At 35.3% G+C, this 13,493-nt stretch overlaps 1 protein-coding gene across 7 annotated transcripts in view; it reads left to right on the forward strand.

The window, feature by feature from the left end:
* The first annotated feature begins 1,781 nt into the window (after window positions 1–1,781).
* The window catches only part of LOC142627738 (protein CHROMATIN REMODELING 20), a 50,005-nt gene continuing 38,293 nt past the window's right edge, over window positions 1,782–13,493 (forward strand). For 2 of the 7 annotated variants that reach the window (XM_075801606.1, XM_075801604.1), the window contains exons 1-2: window positions 1,789–1,920; window positions 9,037–9,215. In XM_075801606.1, coding sequence (XP_075657721.1) covers window positions 9,084–9,215 — 132 coding nt within the window. In that variant the 5' untranslated portion in view covers window positions 1,789–1,920; window positions 9,037–9,083. Of the gene's footprint in view, window positions 1,921–9,036; window positions 9,216–13,493 lie in introns of those variants that run through there. The other 5 variants (XM_075801605.1, XM_075801609.1, XM_075801607.1 and 2 more) reach the window with 5 other exon arrangements.

Raw genomic sequence — 13,493 nt, forward strand, 5'->3', positions numbered from 1 at the left:
TTTGAAGTAAAAGAACCTGCCTTATTATAACTTGTATTTTGAAATTTAAAAGTGTTTTATCTCTACAAGCAGGTAGTTTTCATTTTTAAATTAAAAGAATGCTCATAATTTCTAACCAAAAAGGGGGAAAAAAGAGAATATTTTTATTTTTTTATTTTTTTATGTTCAGTCCCTAACGTTTACACTTTGTGTTAATTTGGCCCTAAATAGGGCACTTAGGTGTAAGCACAAGGCACCCCCCCCCCCCCCCCCCCCCTCAACTACACACACACACAAATGTAATATGACATTGTACTCCAAGAGTTCACCTAAGTGACATGGAAATAATAGTTTATTCAGTTCGTGAGACATGTTAGCAAATTTTGTCCAATACTTAATAGTAGGAATCAAATTGACACAATTGAAAGGTTTAGAAGCCAAATTGACACAACACCAAAAGGTTAGAGACCAAAGTGACACATTGAAAGGTTTAGAGGCCAAATTGACACAACACCAAAAAGTTTAGGGACCAAATTAACATAATTAAAAGCATTAAATCAAACTTTGGCTTAGTTTTGTTAAAATAGCAAAGCCCACACAAATAAATTTGTATATTTAATAGACCATAATAAGCAAAACCCATGAAATTAAAACCATGATTTATGGATTTTGATGTCAAAGTAGGACACTCAGGTGTAAGCATGAGTTGGTGAATCTACCTAAGACATTTATCTCTATATATTAAGAAGATTTAGAAAATTAGTTATGACTTCAAAAATACCCTTAATCTAATTAGTTAATCCTTATGCTTAAAAAAAAAAGGGTTGAAATTGGAATTCAACAAAATTAAAAAACAAATAACTACCAGAGAAACTTTTTCCTAACAATTAACATACTTTCTATTTAAATACATCTCAGGCACATTTGATACATTTTTTCCTAAAAACTAGCACACACTAAACTTAGCACATATTTCCAAAAAAATTGAAAACTTTTGTTTAAACACACGTACCAAACGGGTCCTAGTTTCTTAAAAATTCTTTTTTGTGTATTCTCACTAACAATAAATAAATTCAAATTGAAAAATTATATTAAACTCAAAATAAACAAAAGAGCTTTATTGCACATGTGGATCGTGTGTAATAAGACTACTTTTTTTTTTTAATGTAGTATAATCTAGCATTCCAAGTGTCTTCTTACTTGGCATAAAAATAATATTGTATGCACGCCAACAACTTCCATCCAATTAGGATCAAAATAAAAAAGTTCAATTAATAGTCTTCCAACCAAAAAATATTAGCTAGTTATTATGGTGTATTAAATTTATATATTTAATATACCATAATAAGCAAAGCCCATGAAATTAAAACCATGATTTATGGATTTTGATCCCAAAATAGGACACTCAAGTGTAAGCAGAAGTACTTTCTCAAAAAGAAAAGAAAAAAACGTAAGCACGAGTTAGTAATTACTTAATGTAATATAATCTGGCATTTCAAGTGCCTGCTTATGTAGTAATTTTTTTTTTACACATTAACAACTTCCGTCCAATTAGGATCAAAATTTTTTTTTTTCTTGAATCCAATTAGGGTTAAATTGACAAAATTAAAAGTCTCCCAACCAAATTCACAGAAATTGTACTTTTTTATTATTATTTTATTTTTAAAGATTTTACCGGTCGAGTACCAAATGAAATATATAATCTAACCACAAAAAAAAAAAAAAAAGGAGTAAAAGAAAACTACTTGGACTGGACCCACCTTCCCAAACCAAAAGCCGAAACTTTCCAAAATCAAAATCTCACGCTGCCCCAAATCAAATAAATTCCTCTCTTTTCTCTCTCACAAATTCATTTTCTCTCTTTTCACCCAAATTTTCCCTCCTCTCTCTCTCTCCGTCTCCAATCACTTCTCTCTCTCTCTCGCGCGCGCGCGCTCACAGGTCAGTCCTCTGCTTCTTCGACTCCTTCTCATTAGGTCTCATTAGGTTTTCACTTCCTTTCCCTTCGAATCGTTTTCCGATTTTCGCTCTTTTGCTTTGTTTGAGATTTTGTGGTTGACGTAGATCTGTGTAGTTAATGGCGTTGATTGATTATCGCGGTTTTCAGAGGAATTTTATGGCATTGAAATAAAATTTTTAAGACATTGTTTGGTTGCTTACAAGTTTTCTGTGACAAATCGTATTGCTTTCGCTTTTGAAAACTATAAAAAAAAAAAAACTTTAACAAAATTTGTACAGTTTGTGAGGTTATATGCTTAAGCATACTCTCTGTTTCGTTTTGATTGAGGTTAGGGTTATGAGTTCAAAATGTATGCTTTCAAATGGGGATAATGTTTTCTTGCTAGGTTGATATGTTGGCATTCATATTTATTGTTCTATATTTGGTTTTTACAATTTTAATGAAGTGTGGGTTTTATTGGTATTATGGTAAATTTCATAAATTTTGGTCCGGTTATTGTTATGTTTTGTGTGATCACATGCTCTTGAGCGCATTTTCGTTATGGGTTATTTAATTTACTTTTCACATTTTGATTGAGGTTAGGGTAATGGGTTCAACTTTTTAATGTATGCTTTCAAATGGTGATAGTGTCTTCTTGCTAGGTAGATATGTGGACATTCATATTTATTGTTCCAGGTTTTTACAATTTAAATGAAGTGTGGGTTATATTGGTATTATAGTAAATTTCATAAATTTCGGCCCGGTTATTATTATGTTTTAAATCATTGATACACTTTGTTTTTGGGGTGTACAATGTAAGCGCATTCTCTATTTAGTTATGTGCGATTTAATTTACTTTTTACAATTTGATTGAGGTAAGGGTTATGAGTTCAAATTTTTAATGCTTGCTTTCAAATGGTGATAGTGTCTTCTTGCTAGGTAGATATGTTGACATTCATATTTATTGTTCCAGGTTTTTATTTTAATGAAGAGTGGGTTTTATTGGTATTGTAGTAAATTACATAAAGGCCCGGTTATTATTATGTTTTAAATCATTGATACACTTTGTTTTGGGGGTGCGCAATGTGTGCTCTTAAGCGCATTCTCTATTTAGTTATGGTTATTTAATTTACTTTTTACATTTTGATTGAGGTTAGGGTTATGAGTTCAAATTTTTAATGCATGCTTCAAAATGGTGATAATGCCTTCTTGCTAGGTTGATATGTTGGCATTCATATTTATTGTTCCATATATGGTTTTTTATATTTTTAATGAAGAGTGGGTTTTATTGGTATCATAGTAAATTTCATAAATTTGCCCTTTTTAATTATGTTTTAAATCATTGATACACTTTCTTTTGGGGATGCATGATATGTGCTCCTAAGCGCATTCTCTATTTCATTATGGATTATTTAATTTACTTTTTACATTTTTGATTGAGGTTAGTGATAATGTCTTCTTGCAAGGTTGATATGTTGGATCACATATTTATTGTTCCATGTATGGTTTTTATAATTTTAATGAGTGGGTTTTTTTGGTGTTAATAGTAAATTTCATAAATTTTAGCCCTGTTATTATTATTTTTTTGATAAGTAAAAAGAGTATTATTATGTTTTAAATCATTGATACACTTTGTTTAGGGGGTGTGTGATGTGTGCTCTTAAGCGCATTTTCTATTTCGTTAAGGGTTATTTAATTTACTTTTTACATTTTTGATTGAGGTTAGTGTTATGAGTTTAAATTTTTAATGTATGCTTTCAAATGGTGATAATGTCTTCTTTCTAGGCAGATATGTTGGCATTCGTATTTATTGTTCCATTTACGGATTTACATGTTTTCTCCTGTTAAAACATTTTGGCTTGTTGCACATTAATAACTTGTTAAAAAAAAAAATCCTTGTACATGTTATGAATATCATGGAATTGTTGGTGTTTTGTTAAATTTGTTGAAGATACATCGATCTTTGAATTGTATTGTGTTGGTAAAATCTCAAAAAAATAACATAATATCATGGATTTAGTGTGTTTATCGGTGACTTTGCGATGTATAAGGTGGGGGTGTAGAATGCATTTTATAATAAATATTCCAGATATAATCTGGTGCTTTTTGAATTTATCGTGGGTTTAGATGAGTTCTTAAATTTAAATGGGTATTTATTAATTTAAATATTTTTAGGAGTAACATACTAAGAGGTCGTGCCTTGGTGCGATGGCAAAGGCCTTCCGCCAAAAGCAACAGGTTGTGGGTTAGATTATGGGAATCAGCCTCTCAATAAATTAGAAGACTACCTACCATAACCTCTTATAGACCTTGCAAAAGTGGGAGTTTTGTGTATTGAGTACAACCTTTTTTTTTTTGGGAGTACCATCCTAATTTGTTATTAGTAATATGATACAAAGTGTGGTTCAAACTTGCAAAAATTATAATTTAATCTCACCTCATGCCTTACTACCATAGTTGAAAAGTTAAAATTCTATATACGAACCAGATTCAGAGAGCCATTTATTTGGGGGTGGGTTTGGGGGAATTTCAATATAAATCTTAATAGGTAAGAGATTCTTTTGATGGGAAGAATTAAAGATAGGGTTAGACCTTTAATACATTTTCTTTATTCAAGAACTTATATGTAATGTTCTTAATCTACTTACAAAGAATTGTGAGTGTGTCCAATCACCCATGATGATCAATTTCTTATAATGGTGTTGAGGATTCAATTTGTGTAAGCTAGTTTCCCACATGGTAGATTGTCAAAACTAGCCACCCAACAATCACACACCAAAAAATCCCTCACTCTCAACACCGAAATCACAATTGGACATTAGATTTTAGTTGATTTTAATCATGCCATTCATTGCCTTACCAAAGGTAAATTAAAACTTAAATTTTTTTTTTGATGGTTCAATAGTAACAATGGGGGTGGGGGCATTTGAACCCTAGATATCTCCATTGGAAACACCCGAAGTTGTCACTTGAGCTTAAAGGCTCTTGGCACTCGTTTTATTTATTTTTTTAATTTACACATGAACCATGATATTTGATTCTCTGTATGAAATTAATCTTGGTTTGGTTAGTCTTAATTCATTGAGTTATGTGTTGAATTTTTCTTTGCTTGGGTAGACTGAGGATATTGGATGATTCTACTATTAAGTTGCAACCATGTCTATGGTAAATTAAATCTTATGATTCTTTTTTGAAACTTATTTTATTCTTGTCATATTATAATTTTAGGTTAAAATATTGTTTGTCTCTAAAGTTCGCATGACTTTTGATTTTTGCCCCCCTAAACTTTTAAAGGTTATTTTTTTTTCCGCCCCTAAGCTATTGAAAACATTACACTTTCTGTTCTTAAACATTAGAAAGATCTTTTTTCTTCCCTAAATTATTGAAAACAAGTTATTTTTTCATTCCTATTTCTGCCCTTAAACTATTGGGAAAAAAACTCTTTAAAAAGAAATTGTAACATCTTCAATAGTTTTGAGACAAAAAAAGGAATTTTTTAAAGTTTAGGGATGAAAAACATACTTCAAGTAAACCGTGTTAACAGAAAAATTTAGATGGAAATTTCACAAATGAACAAAGAAATTTATCAAAAAGAGTTTGAAGATAATGAAATAAGATAAACATAATGATGGGTTCATGGTTTCCTTCTTCTAACATTGTTGGAGTGTGGTGGAGGATGACATAATGGCCTTCTTTAAGGAGTTCCACAAATCACTTAGGTTTGAAAAATGTCTTAATGCCTCTTTTATTGCATGAATTCCCTAAAATAATAGTGTTACAAATATAAGCAATTTTAGGTCTATTAGGTCGGTTGGAAATGTGTGTAAGTTGTTGGTTGATTACTGAATGCGTTCTTGTGTAATTTATCTTGTCTTAAAATGCCTTTGTTGGGGGGATGAAAATTTAGATTTAGAGCACATTTGGTATGGCCTTTTGGGGGTTAAAGAGTGTTTTGGTCTAAAAATCCAACTTAAGTGTTTGGACCCTATTTCAACTTAGGCATGTAGAGAAATTAGTTGATGGGTTTTTGGGAACCAAAAAATATTCTTATATATAATTCAAATGACAAAAAAGCGAAAACCCCAATAGAGTACCCTAGCCCATCTCGTCACAACATTGTTTACATTTTGTCTTTTTGCATCATGAGTTCATGACCGTTAGGCCATTTCTCATTGTCCTGCATTACACACCCCATGGAGGTAGTTGAAGGACATGATATTTGGTCTCGAAATACTGTTGTAAAAATTGTTTCAATCTAGTGATGCCTTCAAAATTATTCCCTATAATAATTATGTCATTCTCATAGAGAACAAATAGTATGTATTCAACATTACAAATAGTATGTATTCAACATTAGGGTGTAGCTGTAAAACGAAATGATCTGTTTGACAATGGTGGAGATCAAAATCCATTGCAACTTCAGAAATATTCCAAAACCATGCTATTGGTGACTTCTTGAAACCATATAATGCTTTCTATAGCTTTCAGAAATACTAGCTTGCATTGGCTAGTATTCTTCAATGTAGAGTGGGGAGTTTGCCTATGAAATACCTGGGGATGCCTTTGGGAACTTCTTTTAAGAGTGTTTCGATTCTATTTTGGAGAAGATGGAGAAGAGACTATCAGGGTGGAAATGTCTCTACTTATTTAAGGGTGGTAGGCTCACTTTACTAAAAAGTACTCTATCGAGTCTTCCTACGTACTTTTTATCTCTCTTCACTATTCCTAAAGTTGTGACTGCTAGAATGGAAAGGATTCAGAGGAATTTTCTTTGGGGGTCTTCTGAGGGGAGTTTCAAATATCCTTTGTTGGCTTGGGATAAGGTGTGTTTACCTGTTAAATTGGGGGGGCTGGGTATAAGGAGTGTGGCATCGTTTAATCAAGCTCTATTAGGGAAATGGTTGTGGCGTTTTGGGCAAGAAGTTACCCATCTCTGGCGGAGAGTTATCTCCACAAAATATGGTGAGGGTCAAGGGGGGTGGTGTACTAAAGTGTGCAGGAGGACCCATGATTGTGGCCTTTGGAGAAGCATTCATGAAGGGTGGGAGAGTTTTTCTAAGCACCTATCTTTTGTAGTGGGTGAAGGCACCCGCATCTGCTTCTGGCATGATAGGTGGATTGGGGATTATACCCTAAAAGATCTCTACCTTGAGCTCTATGTGTGTTCAGTTGCCAAGGATGCTTGCATTTCTGAGGTTTTGTGGCTTCTGGAAGGAGGTACTACTAGAGTGTGGAATTTAAGGTTCTTTAGAGCTTTTGAAGATTGGGAGCTTGCTGCTTCTTTTTTTTTTCTTCATTTTATCCAACCTCATATTCCTCTGGGGGATAGGAGGGATACTCTTTGTTGGCGGCTCAAAGGCAATGGTAAGTTTGATACCCGCTCTTATTATCAAGCAATTCAGGGTTCCTTGAATTTTTTGTTTCCTTGGAAGGGTGTCTGGAAACCAAAGGTTCCTAAGCGAGTAGTTTTCTTTTTGTGGACAGCTGTATACGGTCGGATTCTCACATTGGATAATCTCATGATTAGGGGTCATCGCCCTTTGGTAAATCGGTGTTGTATGTGTTGTTGTGATGGGGAGTCGGTAGACCACCTTCTTCTTCATTGTACTGTTTCACATGCCTTATGGACTCTTATGCTTCAGGCTTTTGGTATTCATTGGGTTATGCCAAGATTAGTGACGAAGTTGTTATCTTGTTGGCATCAGTGGCTTTGGAAGCATAACTCGAATATTTGGAATTTGATTCTAGGGTGTTTAATGTGGGTTGTTTGGTTGGAACAGAATTGTCGCTCCTTTGAGAACATGGAGAAGACATTGGATGAGTTAAAGGTTTTATGCCAGCGTAGCCTTTTTGAGTGGTCTCGTTGTTGGGGTTTTACTGATTCTTCGTCTCTTTCAGAGTTTATGTTTTCCCTTAGATTATCCCTCCCTTAGTTTTTCTTTCTGTCTCTTATTGTTCATCATCATGAACATCCTGTACTATTTTTTTTTTTTTTTTCTAATTAATATTAGTTCTTTGATTACCTATAAAAGAAAAATGCATTCTTGACATCCAACTAATATATTAAATAATCTAAAATCACTGCAAGTGATATCAGGAACTAATCTGGATGTAACTTAATAATATATAACCATTTACAATCAACTATATGTATTGAGGTGGTAATGGAAGATCTGTTACTTGATATTTATGTGTCTAATTACCAAGACATGTATGTGTGTATCTTAGTGATATACTATGTGTATAAGGACACTTTTTTGATGGCGAGGAACTCCGGTGACTGTGTAGAGTATTGTGTCTTTTTACCCAGTTAAACTCCGTAACATGCCCACATCATATGGATTAGGTAAATCTTTGGCTTCGCCAATGGGACGTGGCCCCTAGAAATTGTTTGCACCCAAGGGTATTTGAACCTTACACTTGGTGGGAGCATACCCCCAAGCCCAAGTTCATGACCACTTGAGCCAATCCCTAGGGGTTACTATATGTATAAAGAGACTTAAATGTATATGTATATGGAGGGAGGTTAATTTTTTGGGGTTTATGGGTTGATTGAGGAGTTTGACCTTTAGATGATTCACCTTGATTAGTTTATGTATATACTGAAACTATGATGTGTCATAATGTCTTGCATAGGAATATAAATATCTAATATGTAGGTGAGTCATTTCACATGATTTTATTAAATAGCAAAATATTAGAACTCTTAAAGCTTTACCATTGGATCATTTTATTGTCATCAAATAATTCGAGCAGAGGTCCATCATTTTGGAGCATGGTCTTTGTGATGTAGTTCTTGAATCTTGTCTTTTTTCTTACTTTGGTTAACTATGCTAATATGCATTTCTTGATTTATACATTATTGGACATAAAAAATAACCGCCATGGGGTAATTCTAGGTCTTTGACCATGCTTAATTTGTATTGTTACCAATTTGTGATGTGATAGTGATGTTATCGTTTGATCATGTTGATAATGATGTTACTCATTTTAGTTATTGTATTTGATATACAATGGCATCTTTATCTCTCTTCTCTTTGGTTTTCAAAGGTAAAGGATCTTAGGTGAAATAAACTGTGTTTTGCTTGATATACTTTTATATTTGATTTATTTATTAGGTAAAAATTCAAGGGCTGTTTTCTATTCAATGCAATTTGAATAAGGGATGGAAGAAAAGCCAGAGGAAGCTGATGATGTTGAGAGCACTTCTAGCGATTCTTTTATTGATGGCCTAGAAGATGGCTCAGAAGATGATGGACCATCAACATCTGGACAAGATGAGGGGATGCGTCTTGAGGCAAGTCAACATCTGGACCTTTCACAAAATTTTGTTGTTTCCATTAGTTGTTTATGCATAATAATTTTTTAGTGTAATGTATACTTTTGATCTTCCAACTTTTAGTAATGTTTCTCACTCTCTTTTGGTCCCTACTCTTCTAATTATATCATGTTTGTCCTCCAATTTTTGGAATTGTTTTAATTTCATCCACCCATCCAAAATTCATTTAAATTAATGTAGCATCAGGATATGGATTTATTAACTATTCACTGCTGATCTATTGCGTATGGAAAAGCAATGTCGGGATTTGGATGTAGTTTGTTATCTCAGTGGTTTGCAATATGAATATGAGGCAGTACTTGCATAGAATTTTTTGATTCTAACTATTTCTGATTCTAACACCAAAAATAGTGAGTGCTCTTACTATTTCTGATTCTGACACTATTTTTGGTGAGTGCTCTACACAACTCGCCTTGTGGTAGTTTTGGTGGATCATGAGCAGGCCGTATTAGTTGGGGTGGCTGCGGTGTGCATGGTGGATGCGAGTCATGCGACTCAAGGGAATGTGGATGCTTTGGCAATTGAGAGCCTGAGAAGTGCACAAACTGTGGCTGCAACAATCGTACCATAGACTAGTGTTAGGATCCCCATGGCTAGTTGCAAGCCCTCTAGGTCTACAGTCAAGCATCTTCCTGCAATGACTTCACTCCAGCATCAAGATTGTCCATTACTGTCCCTGATGACAGAATTGATCTTAATACTGAAGGGAAAAGTAATCTCAGTTCCAAACTCATTAGAGGCAGGATTCTTCTTCCTCTGTTGTGACTCTAGCCCAATTAGGCAGTGCATCCCATTGTCTTTTATCTTCCACTTCGAATACATGGGTCATTGATTTTGTTGCTATTGAGAAAATGATTAGTGCTTACGTTCATCTATTTGTGTAACACATTACTACCTCGCCTCAGATTGTTACTTTAGCCAGTGGTTCCCTAGCCAAGGTTTAGGTTCTGAAAGCACTCATTTTAGCTTTGATCCAGAGTTGTTTTATGTCCTACATAATCTTGGTTTTCCCTTCAATTTGCTGTCAGTTATTAGACTTACCAGATACCTTTAGTGTTGTGTTAATTTTTACCCTTCTGTGTCAATTTTGGGATCTAGATGATTGGTATTGGGCATGAAGTTGGAGGTTTATATTGTTTTGATTGCTCCCATCTCTCCTTCACGGGGCCTTCAGTATTCCTTATACCCTCTGTAATGGCATTGTCGCTGTGGCCACCCTTCTCTAACTAGCTTGAAGCATCAAGTTAGGAGTCTTAATAACATATCATCTTCGCCTTGTGATGATTGTTAGTTTACTAAACATTGTCGTGTCTTTTTTGTCAAGTTCTATTTGTTCGGTTTTAAACCCATTTGATGTAATACATTTTGATAATGGGTTCCTTTTCATGTTGCATCAAATAAGTTCTAGTACTTTGTTGAAGACTGCCTCCGAATGAATTGGCCATTTTTCATGAAAAATTGTCTTGAGTTGATGTCTATATTTCAACTTCTCCATAAAGGGATTCTCAAAAATGCCAAAGAATGTCTCCAAAACTTCCTTTGCTTCCTTATCTGACGAAGGCATTATACATCAGATCAGTTACCCTCACATGCTGCAACTAAGTTTTTTGTGTTATCAAAGTGCAAGAATAGACACTTTGATGCAGCTTGAGCTCTCTTGTTTCATATGCATGTACCCAAATGTTTTGAAAGTGATGTAGAGTTCATTGCATGCCATCTTGTTAATAAGATGCCTACCATTGTTCTTGATTGTGCATCTTCTCACTCCACCTTATTTTCGGTTTCTCCAGGCTTTCATCTGCCCCTTAGAATCTTTGGGTGTGTTTGTTATGTCCATAACCTTGGGTTGGGCTTTGTTAAACTTGATCCTCGCACCACAAAGTGTGCCTTTCTTGGTTATTCCCGGACTTGAAGGGGCTATTGATGCTACTCCCTAGTCTTGCAGTGCTACTTTTGCCTGTGCTGATGTTAACTTTGTTGAGTCTCAGTCATATTTCTGTGGACTAGCTCCTTTGAGGACTATTGGTTTGAGTCTTCTATTCCTTTTCCAACTCTGGGTTCCCTTTCTTCTCTAACCCATTCCTGTCTATTTCGCTGAGTCATTACCTTCTAAGGCTCCTCCTCCATTACTGGTATATACCTGACGTCTTAGGCCTGCAGCTACAATGCTTCCTTCACCATCTTCATTGTGTGCTATCCTTCCTCATCTCTATTGACCTAGGATCACTTTCCATTCTAGGTCTCTGGTTCTATGCCACAATAAGAATTTATGGATATTGATGGAAGGATTAATTAAGATTTTTTCTTATTACTGGTAGACTTGTTTCTTTCTTGTTACTTAAGAATTTATGTCCTATTTAAATTAAAAAACCTAACCCTAATATTAATCTATATGGATGTTGATAGAAGGATTAAATTGTAAAAATTGAAAAGTTGGGTGATAACATCGTTGCAACTAGAGGATTGAGGTCTTAATGGAAACATTAATAAAATTTGTAAAGCACAAGGAAAATCAACTAAGGTGCAATTTTTCCATAAAATCTACAAGATCTGAAGCAGAAGATGACCTAGCAGCTTGCTCCCACCAGAAAAGAGTACCCATAAACTGAAATTTCAGCTGGATTCTCAAACATTCTTTACTTTTAAATGTACACGTTCATTTCTCTCCAAATATCCACATCAAACATAAAGGAATACCCCCTCCCCTGGGCCAAATTTCAGCATGCACCTTTTGGCCACATAAACCTGTCCAATAGGTCAGTAAATCCAACACCATCCTAGGCATCGCCCAACTCAACCCTAATAAGCACAATACAAAACCCCAGAACTCCCCAGCTACCCCGACAGAGTAGAAAGAGATTACCTATAGTGTCTCCATCAGATTTACACTTCTTGGTGCTCTAATGTTGTTAGAGGGCCTTACAGAGTGAGTCTTTGGGGCAAAATCAGAAGATGTTGGCATAACCTTTTGAAAATTTTCAAATTTGAGGTGGGTACAAGGTCCAAAATTCATTTTTTCACATAACACTTAGAATGGGGATGCTATGATGAAGGAAACCTATCCTGCATTTTCCTTAATTGCTAAGAACAGAGACACCAGGTTGATTGGTTATTTAGAATATCACAATGTATCCACTTATTCAAACCCATTATTCTCCTGAGCAATTCATGATAGGGAGTTAGAATCTATAGAGCAGTGTTTCTTTTGTCAATATTATTATGCTTGGGGCCTTACAAATTGCAACACTCTTAAAGATTTCACAGAAGCAATGCAGATTCTTGAAGAAATATGACAACTATTTTGTAGCTTAAGAATATTCATTTGTGTATCTGTCATGGGTGGCTCTTTACTTTTCTTTGTTGAGTCAAAATCATTTGAATTTTCTGTTGAAGAAGGGGGTTCCTTCTTCCTTTTACGTATTTTCGAGAGAGGCAGAGGCTCTTTACAATCAGTATTCATGGGCAAAGAGTCCGCAAAGAGATTGTTAACTTTGATGGAAGATTTTATTTGCACCAAGCCCCCTGGACACTTTGCGAAAACTGTTAGAGATGGAGAGATAGTTTTCATTCTTCAATTGGGTTTCAATGCACATGGCTCTTTCCTTATGATCTCTGAACTCTTACATGGCCGACGGAAAGGTTTCATAGTTGTTCCGGAAGGAAAACTGGGCTGTGGTTGGAGAGGTTTTGGTAGTCACTTGAGGAAGGCGATAGCTCTTGGAACTCTTGCCTTTAACCAGCCCCCTAAGCTCTTACTTGGGTCTGTTTACATTGCCTCCAAATCTTTTGAGGCAGCAGTGGAGCAAGGCTGTCGTAAAGAACCCAAAACTCTCAGGCAGGTAGTGGCGGTGAAGTCTTCTCTGACCCAGGATTCCCGCGGCACTGTGAATCCAAAACATTTATTGTTGGACCCTCGAAAGTCCAACTTTGCAAATCTGAGTTCTCAAACCCAGGATTCTCGCAGGAGCAGTCTTGGGAAGGAGAATACTCTGTCAGGGGAGAAGGTCTTTTCAGCTGAAGGTGATGGTGGGATGAGTTTGGAACTCTCTTTTAAGCTGGTTCGTGGGCCTACTGGTAAGTGGGAGATCAGCTGGTCCAAAGTTACTGAGGTGGACCCTTCTATGGGCCAAGCATCTAACCCAAAGCCCTCTCCTTCTTTTAAGCCCAAAGTTATCCCTCTGATTAACCATATTCCAAACCCAAAACCTTTTCAAGCCTCTAACCCAAAGCCCACTC

Source organism: Castanea sativa, chromosome 3 (genome assembly GCF_040712315.1).
Source record: "Castanea sativa cultivar Marrone di Chiusa Pesio chromosome 3, ASM4071231v1".
NCBI classification, from domain to species: domain Eukaryota; kingdom Viridiplantae; phylum Streptophyta; class Magnoliopsida; order Fagales; family Fagaceae; genus Castanea; species Castanea sativa.